At 44.5% G+C, this 12,022-nt stretch overlaps 1 protein-coding gene across 5 annotated transcripts in view; it reads left to right on the forward strand.

Annotated features, from left to right (window-relative positions):
- Positions 1–9,903, forward strand: part of SPTBN1 (spectrin beta, non-erythrocytic 1) — a 209,816-nt gene extending 199,913 nt beyond the window's left edge. For 2 of the 5 annotated variants that reach the window (XR_005718414.1, XR_005718415.1), the window contains 5 exons: positions 17–3,645; positions 4,416–4,654; positions 5,862–6,035; positions 7,741–7,783; positions 8,585–8,967. Coding sequence is in view for 3 of the 5 variants with exons in the window: in XM_040224837.1 (XP_040080771.1) it covers positions 17–80; positions 4,416–4,654; positions 5,862–6,035; positions 7,741–7,783; positions 8,585–8,803 (739 nt within the window). In the remaining 2 variants the exon portion in view is untranslated. Of the gene's footprint in view, positions 1–16; positions 3,646–4,415; positions 4,655–5,861; positions 6,036–7,740; positions 7,784–8,584 lie in introns of all 5 variants that reach the window. The other 3 variants (XM_040224838.1, XM_040224839.1, XM_040224837.1) reach the window with 2 other exon arrangements.
- Positions 9,904–12,022: the final 2,119 nt, after the last annotated feature.

The following is a 12,022-nucleotide window of genomic DNA, read 5'->3' on the forward strand; positions in this document are numbered from 1 at the left end:
CCTTTTTTCCCAACAGGGATACTTCAAAAGGAGACCAAGTTTCCCAGAATGGTTTGCCGGCTGAACAGGGATCTCCACGGGTTAGTTACCGCTCTCAAACCTACCAAAACTACAAAAACTTTAATAGCAGACGGACAGCCAGTGACCAACCGTGGTCTGGACTGTGAAGTTCGCTACTGTTTGTCAAGAGCCACTCTTTCCAAATACCATTGGTTTGACCTTTTGGCATCCACTTCACCCACAGTGTTAAAAATTTTACTGAATTCGTAGTCTTCCTTGGTTTCATATTTGTTTGCATTTAATTCATGTTTATTTGAATCTTTTAACTGATGGATGCTCCATTGCCTGAAAGCAACCTACATAATTTTTGTTTATTTATCATGAGCTTTTTACTTTATTAAGATGTTGCAGCAAAAGCCTTACGTGAGTAATTGAAATTAAATGAGATTACAGCAAAATGAAGAAGAAAGCTAGAATCGACAGGTATGGCACATCCAGTTGTACTAACAGGGTGCAGTCCTGCACCATACGCAGCTCCCTTCACAGATGTTATTAACCTGCGGCATTTCACCAGGAACTAGGAAGACTAGGGGATGAGGAGGGAGACCTCCGGTACTAAGATTAAAACCTAAGGTCAGCTGTGTAACATTCCATGAAGGATGCAGTCATTTATTGAGAAACAATAGAAAAGAGTTGAAGCTGTTTTAGGTGCAGAATCTGAATGGTTTTGAGACCCTCAGATCATTTATTAGCTTTTTACAATCCAGTTCCTCTATTTTTTTCTGCCAAGTCCCGAGCTGAGAGTGGTAGGCTCGCTTACAGCAGTTAACACAGCTGGGCTCAGGAGTCAGGTGCCTCCACCTCCATCTGGGTCACCATCAGTGCTGCTGGGGCGTGGATCCTGGCGGGTGAGGCAGCACTTCTCGGCATGTTTGGGAAGCCTGCCCAGCCAGATTTCCATGCCTTTCCATCCCGTTGATGACTTCAGGGTGTCAAACTGTTCAAATTTTTCCAACCAGTGGAACAAAAGCCATGCTGGTTCACCCTGATTACTTGAACGATGCACTTGGGAGACCACCCCAGGAGCCATTGCCTGCCTTCAGGCTCCAGAAGTTCTTTCAGTGTCTCTTTAGACAGAAATTCCGTTGTGTGTCTCGTATGAATCTTCCAGTTCATTTTTCATTTTCTTACGACTTTTTGTGGCACTCTCTAATAAGGAGTCTTTTAGGATATTGTTTATCAGACCACCAGCAGGGATTGAAATGTTTTATCAGAAATTCTATTCCTTAGGGATAAAAGCTAAAGAAAGAGATGATTTCCTGGTACCGATAAAGGCAAAACCAAACCAGGTCCACATTACATGAAAGCTGTGTGAGACATTCACTTACTCATTTGCCATATTTAGATGTTAGCGGAATTAGAAGACCTGTTTTGATATGTGTTCTCCATGAGTTAAGTCTAATTTGTCTTTTCATTTCATGATGCATGTCTTTTTTTTTCTTTTGTCAGGATAACATCATATAGCATCTTGTTTGTTTTTTCCTTATTTCTATGTACATATCTATCTACTTGCAGCTGTAGATGGGTATATAGATAGATGCCAAGCTTCTTATGTTCTGGGAGTAGTATGCACCATTGTTGGGTCTCTGCCTTAAAACATACCAAAATTCATTTTAGAAAAAAATACTGCTTCATCTTTGGTCATTAGGGAGCCCAGTTCCTGGCTCCAAATAGAATGTGTCATTGATCTCTATGTATATATGTGATGTGTCCATATATATATGTTTAAATTTTGTATCAGTAGGACTAATAACCAATTTTATGCCTTTTGTATTCAGAAGACCAAAAAAAAAAGAAGCCACATAAGCATAGAGAGAAGGAGTGCTATGATGTTTTTGGCATTTGTTCTCATGCCTATTTTTAATCTAGATTTTTAAATTGTAGCTTGCCAGAACAAATTTTTAGTTGTAATTGGATTGTATCAGAAGAAGAAAAGCTGTTTTCATTCTTCTGAGTTACAGTGCAGAGACTCAAGTTAATGACCTTTTGACAGTAGTGTTGCTTCGTGCACTTAGAAAACCAATCAGGCATTCCCTGTGCTGCTAGTTGTCATGTTGCATTTATGTTCACCTTCTGATTGAACTGTCTCAGGTGTATCCAGCCACTAAAGCACTCTGGACTAATTGCTAAAGAGAAGCAATGTTGGGTGGGGGTAGGGGGACCCACAGGGACCCACTGTTTGGTCACAGCACTATGATTTGCTTTTGATGTTTGTCTCTAGTTGCGTGTTGTCTGTTGGCATGCTTAAGCACATGTCCATTAAAATTCATTTTGTTCCTTTTATTTTTCTTGTTTTCTTGATTAGTGATTCATTTGCATAAACATTAATTATCTCTGCATACTGGTTTGGGGTTTTCTCTTTCCTTCTAACTCTAAAGAAAAAAATTTTTGCTGCAGAATTTCCCCCAGCTGAGGCTTCCCCTGGCCTTCACCTACCTTGGAGTCTGACCAAGTATGAGAAATTTTAGCCCTTTCCCAGTAAACATTCCGCTGTCCAGGTCATTGCTGTCGCTTACAGTTTTTGAGTCACACCTGCAGCACTAATTTTTTTTTTAACCTGGTTTCTGTCCACACTAACCCCATGTCTCCTTGGACTCATGCCTGACACAGGCCTTCCAGACCAATCTCATACTTCCTCCCCACTAGAAGTCTCTTGAAATCTCATACCAAGACAGACTAGTCAGCCTTAAAGTCCACTCACTCTCTTTTGACTCAGGGGTGTTTTATTGTTTGGTCATTATTTCCCCTCTGTCTCTCCTTTAAAAGTGAAAGGCAAGAGAAATATTTAAATAGCCCATTGCTTATAAGCACAGGTCTGCAGGCTGTCACTTGCAAGGCCAGGATAATCACCATGCATCTCCTCTGCCCTCACGATCCTGTTTCCACATTGCTGTGTGGATAAAGAGGTCTAATCACAAACACCCTTCAAGTGCCTACCTCTTGTCCCAGCCTAAACTCTGATACTGACAGTGATAGTTTGTTTAGACAGAATATAAACTTGACTCCTGCCCTGTCACTTAGGTAAGACCCAGCAGAGATACCCAGTTTCCGAGAGTTGACATATCTGATGTTCAAGCAGTGGTGGCCAGTCTCCCATTGATCCTGTTGAGGTTGTTGCTGCTAATTTGGTGTCACTTGGTTCTGGGCAGCAGTGGTGGGGGACGTTATCTAATGAGCGTGCCATTGACACCTCCATGTCTGTCCGTGTACAAGGGGTGCAGGTTGTCTGTAATCCACTAAAGCGTCAGCCACACCCAGCTTTAGTAACTCGCTAATCCCACACCCTGGGTGTATCAGCCAGGGGCCCGCTACAGTTCATGGTACACAGTTCATGGTACACAGTTGATAGCACACAGGCTGAAAGCGATAATGAATGGAGACCCTACCGCATTTCCCAAGCCGAAAAGCCATGAGGGTTACCATAGCAATGAGCTTGGGAAGGAACAACTCCCGAAGACGACTCCAGCCTGAAGGGTCAGAGCTGCTGGAAGCCTGGCTGGCTGGGCTTCCTCGTCTCAGTGCAGCAAGGCACCGTGATCAACCAGCACGTGATGGGGAAGGCCCTGGTTCTGTCTTTGTTTGGGGGTAAATAGCCGTGTGGTGTTGAGTGACTGTGATTGGCTTTTCCAGCTCCTTTAACACAAACTACAACCCACTCACGATACAACTTCGGCAGACGTGGTTACATTGATGTTCGTTGACTTGCCTCATTTCCTTCCAGCTCTTAAGTTCCAAAGTCTAACGGGGATGGTAGACATGAAGTGCATGATTGCTGTCTTAATTTTTGCATGTGTTTATGACCATGTATTGGGAGGTGGGCGGGGAGGGGAGCTGGAGAGCATTTTCAGAAACTGAAGGTCTTTTTTGTCTGACTCTGGGGGAATGCCGTGTAGCTCTGATAGAGTTGTCTATCGATCTGTTTGTGAATGCCCTTTCGCTTCAACTTCCAGCCCTTCTGGTGGCGTCCTTGGTTGTAAGGTGGCTGCTGTATAACGTCCGCTCTTTCATATTTAATACGTGTGATTGTTAATGTTGTCTTTTCGTTTTAACGTAACCATAAGAGGAAATGATCTGAGTTCTATTAGAGAAAATGGATTGATCAGAGGAGCAGAGTGCAGTAAAACTCATCCTGGCATTTCGCTTTTCTCATCTCCCCATAAACGGGCGGGTATTAATCCACCCCCACCTTCTAATGTCCTTGGTGTCCAGCTGGCTTTGTGGGATGTGCAATGGTTTTACTGTACTGCCTCGATCTGTGCCAGGCATTTATACACAGCCACGTGTGCGAGTCAGAGCGTATGTGGTCCCCCCCAGGGCTCACGGGGTTAGCTGAATGGCCTCTCCGCTGTCCCTAGATGGCAGAAACAGTGGACACCAGCGAAATGGTCAACGGCGCTGCAGAACAGAGGACGAGCTCGAAAGAGTCCAGCCCCATCCCCTCCCCCACCTCTGATCGCAAAGCCAAGACTGCTCTCCCAGCCCAGAGTGCTGCCACCTTGCCAGCCAGGACCCAGGAGACACCCTCGGCCCAGATGGAAGGCTTCCTGAACCGGAAGCATGAGTGGGAGGCCCACAATAAGAAGGCCTCGAGCAGGTAACAGCACAGAGGCCGGCAGTCCTAGGGGAAGTCAGCCCGTTAGAGGTGGAGGTGGACAGCTGTCGATTGAGAGGGGAGTGTGTGTTTGTGTGTCTGGTTGGTTCTGTAGCTTCTCGGGCATCACATCCTTCTTGGGAAGTGGGAGTAGAGTGCTTTTTATTCACCAAGAAAGACAAGGAAGAGTTAAGTGTGTGAGAGAACAACAAGAGGAGGCCTTAGTAGGCCTGAGAAGGAATGCCACTAGATTGAGAGGGATGAGTCTTCCCTAGAGTGAAGTGATTTCACTGTTATTTTTCCTCCTTGTGGGTTGTTTAAGTGGGTTGCTTAATATGGGTTGTTTAAGTCACTTTTCTCCTAGCAGTCTTTATACTGATTATCTCCCAATAGCCCTACTTTTATTATGTTCATAACTGAGGCTCTGGGAGGTTAAGAAAGCTCACCCTGTGTAATACCCTAGTAAATGGCACAGCTGGCACACCCTAGTAAAACTTATCTGACTCCACAGCCTGTGTGCTTAACCATTAAACTAAACTGCCTGGGACCCACCACGTACAGTGGTACAGGTTGTACACTGTATAAGGGAATCCCATCTGAGAGCTGCCATCCACATTGAGAACAGTATAATTTATTTGTTAATACAGGAAGGTGGCAGTAAAGTGTCTTCTGATAAAAGCAGTGTCTTAGGGCAGTTGGTCATGTCCTGGGAGGAGGAAGGCTGCCTGTTTCTAACTCAGCCAGTGCACCATACGTGCTCATGGCCCTGAGTCTGCTTCCCTATCAGGTTGCCAGGCCACATTACAGAATGAAGCTGAGGTTGAACAGCTACTTAAGGACAGGCATGTTTCCAATAAGGAGACTTGCCTGTACCCCATTACCACGAGAGGGTATCAAACACCCACAAAAAGCTTTCCAGTCAGAGCCGGGAGTCTCTTTATTTAATAGAAGAGGGCACTGTGTTTTTCTTCAAAGTCAGAGCAAAAAGTATCCTTCAAAACCTGCCATTGTAGCAACATATGGTTTTGTCTTGGGAGTCTGCAGAGGAATTTTGCTTCATTGTTTATTTTTAACAGTTTAGAAAGGGCTTTTATTATAACAGAATCGTGCCATGTTGTGTGGGGACCATTTTCATATTAAATGGACTGTCAGTTCTTTAAGGGGGTGTGGCTCGAAGCAAAACCTTGTCGTGCCTTTCTTTATGGCTCAGGTCCTGGCACAATGTTTATTGTGTCATAAATAACCAAGAAATGGGTTTCTACAAAGACGCAAAGACGGCTGCTTCAGGAATCCCCTACCACAGCGAGGTCCCTGTGAGTTTGAAAGAAGCCATCTGTGAAGTGGCCCTTGATTACAAGAAGAAGAAGCACGTGTTCAAGCTCAGGTAAGAGTTGCCAGAGAGTGGGGGTGTGTGTGTTGATTTTCACTCCAGGCATTGGTTTTCTTAGATGCTATGATCAGTTGGTTCCTCTCCCCTCTACCGTTTAAAAAGTTACCAACAGAGTGACAGACGGGATAGGCACACATCTCAGTTAGGGTCCCCAGCATCTCTGTGGTGAACGGCACAGCTAACATTGCAGAAAAAGAGCTTTCATTTCTTATCAGCTGGAACTTAGTATTTCTAAGACAGGGTGAGCTCGTCACATCTCACAGTTTAAGGGGCACTTAGAAAAATAGTTTCCCCATTGTGCAGCTAATCCAGTCCTAGGACATGCTGTTCTTTGCTGATGACTTTTCTGGAGACAGGTCAACTGAGTCATTCAAGAGCTGGATGGAGACAAACAGGAAGGAGGGGGCCCCTTGCTCCCCTGACTCACCCAGTGGATGTTCCAGACGCCTCTGGAACCATCCAGTCCATGTGTCTCTACCCTGTAGAATACATTCGACTCCCCCAGGAGTGGATCCAAGCTCAAAAGTTCTGCTTATCCTTGGAAATGGGCAGAAAAATCAAGTTTTTTTAATAAAAACATAAAAAGTGAAAATGTTAGTAGTTAGGATGATATTAATACTAATCTGATCTGTTGCTCTGGGATCTGAAAAGCTTTGGTCCTTGGTTACGGGTGTGTCTCACGCCAGCTGGACGAGGCCAAGGACCACAAATGAGAGCAATTCAGGCGGTGTGATTTCTTGAGCTCTTGGTGAGCACAGAGGGCTGGTCCGGCCTTGAGACACTTTACATACTGTAACATCCGGCACAGACAGCCAGGCTCCCTGGCTGCCTCCCTCTGTACTTCCCTGACGCAGTGTCAGAGGGTTGGGACGTTGGCAGAGAGCACCCGACTCCCGCACCAGTAATGCCCCCTTCCTCTTGACGCAGCCCTCCCAGCCAGTCCCCTCTGTGTCACAGCGATGGCCTCACCAGGGCAGTTTCTTCGGTTCTGAGATGTATGTTAAGAAGAGAAATCTAGGAGACCTTTGCTGTGACTTTCTGCCAGTTCAAAAAAAAGTCTAGTATTTGTTACTGTGGGGCATATAAGCTCAGTGGCAAGATTTCAAAAGGGCTTATGATTTTCAAAGAGCTTTCTCTTGCCTTCAGTTTAGAGCAGTGATCAGTCCATCCAAGTGGTCTTTGCCACAACAAATCCAGGTATAGATACATTTGGAACATTTTTGATCCTTACAGTGAGTGAAACGGGCTTCCCAGGTGGCATTAGTGGTAAATAACCCACCTTAAAAAAAAAAAAAAAAGAACCCGCCTGCCAGGACACCTAAGAGACGTGGGTTCGATCCCTGGGTCAGGAAGAAATGGCAACTCACTCCACTATTCTTGCTTGGAGAATCCCATGAATAGAGGAGCCTGGAGGGCTACAGTCCATGGGGTCACAAAGAGTCACACACGGCTGAAGCAACTTAGCACACATGCAGTGATTGAAACACACAAGTCACTTGTGTGTATTGGCCCATTATATGGCCTTTTGATATCCGGGGTTGGCTGCCGATCCCATGCAGGCCCGAACACATTGAGTGATGTGTGCAGGGTTCTGACGGGCATTTCTAGTGTGATTCCTGTGTCCCACAGAGGATGTGAGAGTTAAGGGGTTTTTTCCCTTAAGTTATATTGTGACTGACTTTCTTCTTTCGAATTACAGACTAAATGATGGCAATGAGTACCTCTTCCAAGCCAAAGATGATGTAAGTTTTTAAGATTCTTTTTTTTTTTTTTTTTTTCCAAATACCAGTTTACAAGTGTTTGTGGCCTGATGAGCATTATATATGGTGCTCTTCACGTAAGTGATGATCAGCGGTGACATCTGTCCTCTGGTCTCTACAGTCACAGACGCTGGAAGGTGTTCTGTTCTCCTGTGTCTGTCAGAGGCAGTAAATGGCATCTCATTGTTCTCCTACCCTGGCAGGAAAGCTAGCGCAGGGTCTCTTGAAGTTCGTGGAAGAGAACTGTGGGTGACACACAGGGAGGTGGTCTCCAAACTGGGGTGGAGCCCACAGCCCAGCTAGGAGCTTCCCCTCTGTGCCCACTGCACTCTACCGCTTTTAACCAACCATCACTTGGCTGTATGGTCAGCCAATGAGAAAACATGCATAGGGCATTAAATTCAAAAAAAGCAACTTCTGTTAAGTTTACACAATGTGGTATATCAAATGGATTTCTATTTCAAAAAAGAAAAAGCACTTTGTAGGGTAGGACCTGACCCCCATGCTATAGGCCAGTCTTCCAGCTTGTCACATTTGTACGACCATATACTACAATGGAGGCTTTCAGGTACTGTAAACTGAATTCTGGTGAGCATCGAACCTTGGTCACAACTGTCCTGATGAAGCAGGCGTTTGTTAGAGAGCCACTGTCCCTTCTCAGGCAGGTGTGCTATTAAGCTTTCCAACCCACAGCAGCTGAGACGGTCACCCAGGTGGAGTGAGAGTATCTCATGTCCATCCAGCTTAGATGAGTCTCACCTGTGTCCCCCCTCCTTCGTCCAGGAGGAAATGAACACATGGATCCAGGCCATCTCCTCTGCCATCTCCTCTGATAAACACGAGGTGTCCGCCAGCACCCAGAGCACGCCAGCATCCAGCCGGGCTCAGACCCTGCCCACCAGCGTCGTCACCATCACCAGCGAGTCCAGTCCCGGCAAACGGGAGAAGGACAAAGAGAAAGACAAAGAAAAGAGGTTCAGCCTTTTTGGCAAAAAGAAGTGAACTCCTTTCTGTCACTTCCTGCCCTTCTCTTCTTACCTTTTCAGTGAAATTCCAGCATGCAAGCTCAGAACCAACACATTACTCTCTGTGCCTAAATGTTTCTCCATGTGGTTGATTTTATTTCTTTTAATTTATAGAGCATTTCTCGGGGAGGGTGGGGAAAACTACAACCTAAACACTTTATCTCCAAGTTAACAAAAGTTTGAGGTGCAGAGGGAAGACCAGATTTTTTTTTAACGAAATTATATCGATTAGATCTCAGTGTTTAAACTGTTCCTCAATTTTGTGAGGCTGTGTTGGAAGTAACCTGCCTCTAGTGCTGTTGGTATGCAAGGCAGCGGTGCTTAAACAATATTTCCTGTGCTCACCACAGACAAAACGCCCCAGTGTCCCAACACCATTCTCTCCCATTTACTCCTAGTGGTTTGACGATTAGAAGCGCCCATGATGGGTCTAACCTGGATTAAACAGATTGTGTGTGATGGTCTCGCTGCAGCCACAGTGCAGCCCCACTGTTAACTCTACAGACCAAGTCACTTGTACCTGGCATCACTTACTAACACACGACATGCAGCTTTTCTGCATCAACCTGGACAGCAGTTAAGAATGTCGGGATACAAGAAGGAATAGAAAACCGATACTGTTTTAAATAATCTGTAATTTCAATTTTTTTTTTTTTTGCTGAAATACATTATATTGTATGTTTGAGATAATTCTAGTACAAAGTATAATAAAACTAGATGTATAATAAACCCTTAAAATCATTGGTAAGTGTACAAGTGGAACCGAGGCATTTACTGGACAAAGTCATGTTACCGTAATGGTTACTTGCTTGTGCGTTACCACACTGTGTTATAATTTGCTTCATTACCTTGCTCTTTGATACATAGTGTGCATTTCTCTGTCACTGTAACAATTATAATGACAAATTTTCATCTTACTGCACAATCGAAATGGCATTGATAGGAATGAACTCCAGAGGCCGGGCCTGACAGGGAGGTTGGTCACTCAGGCCCGGTGCTCAGTCGTATGACCTGTACCTCTCAACTTTTGCCCTATCTGTTAAATATATGCGATGTCATTAAATGCTTTTAAATCTAGCATGGTGGGTGACTGTTGTTTTTCCTCTCCTTGCGTGCACGTCATGTAGGGGATTTGCACAGCGCAAAATAGCATACGGGAAATAGGAGACTGTCCATCTGGGTACCTGTTGCACATTCTTGTGTATGTCTGGTGTCCCAGCTTTGAAAAACCACAGGAAACAGTGCAATAAATATGGAATGTTTTGTAGCCATACATCCAGATTTTATCTTTTATTTATGAAAATGTTACCAGAAAGCTCGCCAAACCTGAGGTCTGAGACTAGGGTTCAAAAACATTTTCAGTAAATAGAGGTAAGTAGGTATTTTAGGCTTTGTAGGCCATACTCTGTTGAAACTCCGCCACTGTGTATTACAGAGGCAGCCATCAATGATACGTGAACCCATGGGCACGGCTGTGTTCCAGTAAAACCGTGTGTGTGGACACAGAGTTTAATTTTATATCATTTTCATATGCCACACAATATTCTTTTCTGATTTTTAAAAAAAATTTTAAATGTAAAATTTATTTTACACAGATTGTGCAAAACCAGATCACAGGCCACATGTGGCCTATAGACCAGTTCGCTGATGCCAGCGGTAGGGGTCATGGCTTAGATACGTGTGTCATACTTGTCCTAGTTTATTGATTCTGTGCCGCTTGCATGTTTTCTAATGTGCAGTAGCAATGAAGGTTAGTATTACAGACTTTCAGTAGTTTATTCCCCAGAGGATATGCTTAACCTGACGTCACAGCTGACTGACATTAGGGTGTTACCCTTAGGTGAACTGAGATCTCACTGTTTACTACCCACTCCCTTCCCCCACCCTCTCAGTCCCCATGCCCCTGTGTACCCAGGGTTGTTTATCTCATCACGACGCTCCCTCACCCTTGCCTTGCTCAGGATTGGAATCAAGTTGTTCATTTCTCAACAGGTAGACCTCTGACCAAAACGTTTAGTTTAGAAAAGGCATCTTGGGAAATAATCGTGATTGACTATGGCCTACCTAACAAAGCCAGGCAGGTGGCAGGCGGGCCACCCTCGGAAGGAAACTAAGCAGCAGTCCCAGATTCCCATGAAAAGCAGATTTGGTTGGAACATTTCGCACATAATTCTAGAGGCTTGCAGACCCCCGATGCCTGGTTTTGGTGGTTCGTGATTGCCTCCCTCCCAATGCTGAGGATGCCTGCGGTCTGAAAGTGGAAGGTGATGGGCAGCAGGCGGAGAAGCAGCCACCGAAGAAAGGCTTCTGTGAGTCGTCAGGAGCCAATGGCAGCAGAAAACCAGAATGAAGGTGTCATCTCAGGCTGAAGTTAGAGGCCACATGGGATCACAATCTTCAGTCCTGTCAGGGTAAATAACAGATTGTTGTAAAAATCATGCACTAAACATTTTGAGAATTGTGCACATTATTTTTGTTGCTACAGTATGCTATTTTACTTGAATTTTTAGTGATACGGGACAGGTAATGCAACTGGTCTCACCTCTGAGAAATAAGTAGAAAGTAAGCCTTTCAGGACACGAAGGAGGCATTCTCGATTAAAGGTTCCTCTTGTCACATTTGAACATCTCTACAGTTGGAATGCACCTTCAATTCACAAACCTCAGTGTTGTTTTCTTGGCAGTACTTAGAGTGGTGGTGTTTGTACACCTACAGTTTGTATGCCTACAGTTCTTCAGTCAATGCAGTAGAGTATATCAGAGCAGTTGACACATGGTTATCTTCTTATAAAGTTTTTGGCACTTTTCAGGGAAGGGTGGCTATAATACTTCCTTATGCATACATTCTTTGCATTTATTAGTTGAAATTCTTGAGTATTTCATCAAGTGGTAGAATTCATATAGGAAAGGTGGGATACATGCCTGAGTTTTTACTATGATCTGAGCTGGTTTTTTCAAGCATGATTCATAAGCCCAAAAGCCTAATTAAAGAAAAAAAATAAAACTTCTGTCCACTAAAGCTCAGGACTTCTCACCATTGAAAGTCTTAGGGAAATGATTCACTATCCATTTCCCAAGACCAACCATCCGTGAAATTACCCTTTTGGAAATTTTAAAATGTTCCATCTTTGGCTGGTGGAGGCCCCTTCAGGTTGGCTACTGAGCCTTTTTGATATCATCTTTCTCCTTATCTGGCT

This window comes from Oryx dammah, unplaced genomic scaffold, assembly GCF_014754425.2.
Source record: "Oryx dammah isolate SB20612 unplaced genomic scaffold, SCBI_Odam_1.1 HiC_scaffold_25, whole genome shotgun sequence".
Lineage (NCBI taxonomy): Eukaryota > Metazoa > Chordata > Mammalia > Artiodactyla > Bovidae > Oryx > Oryx dammah.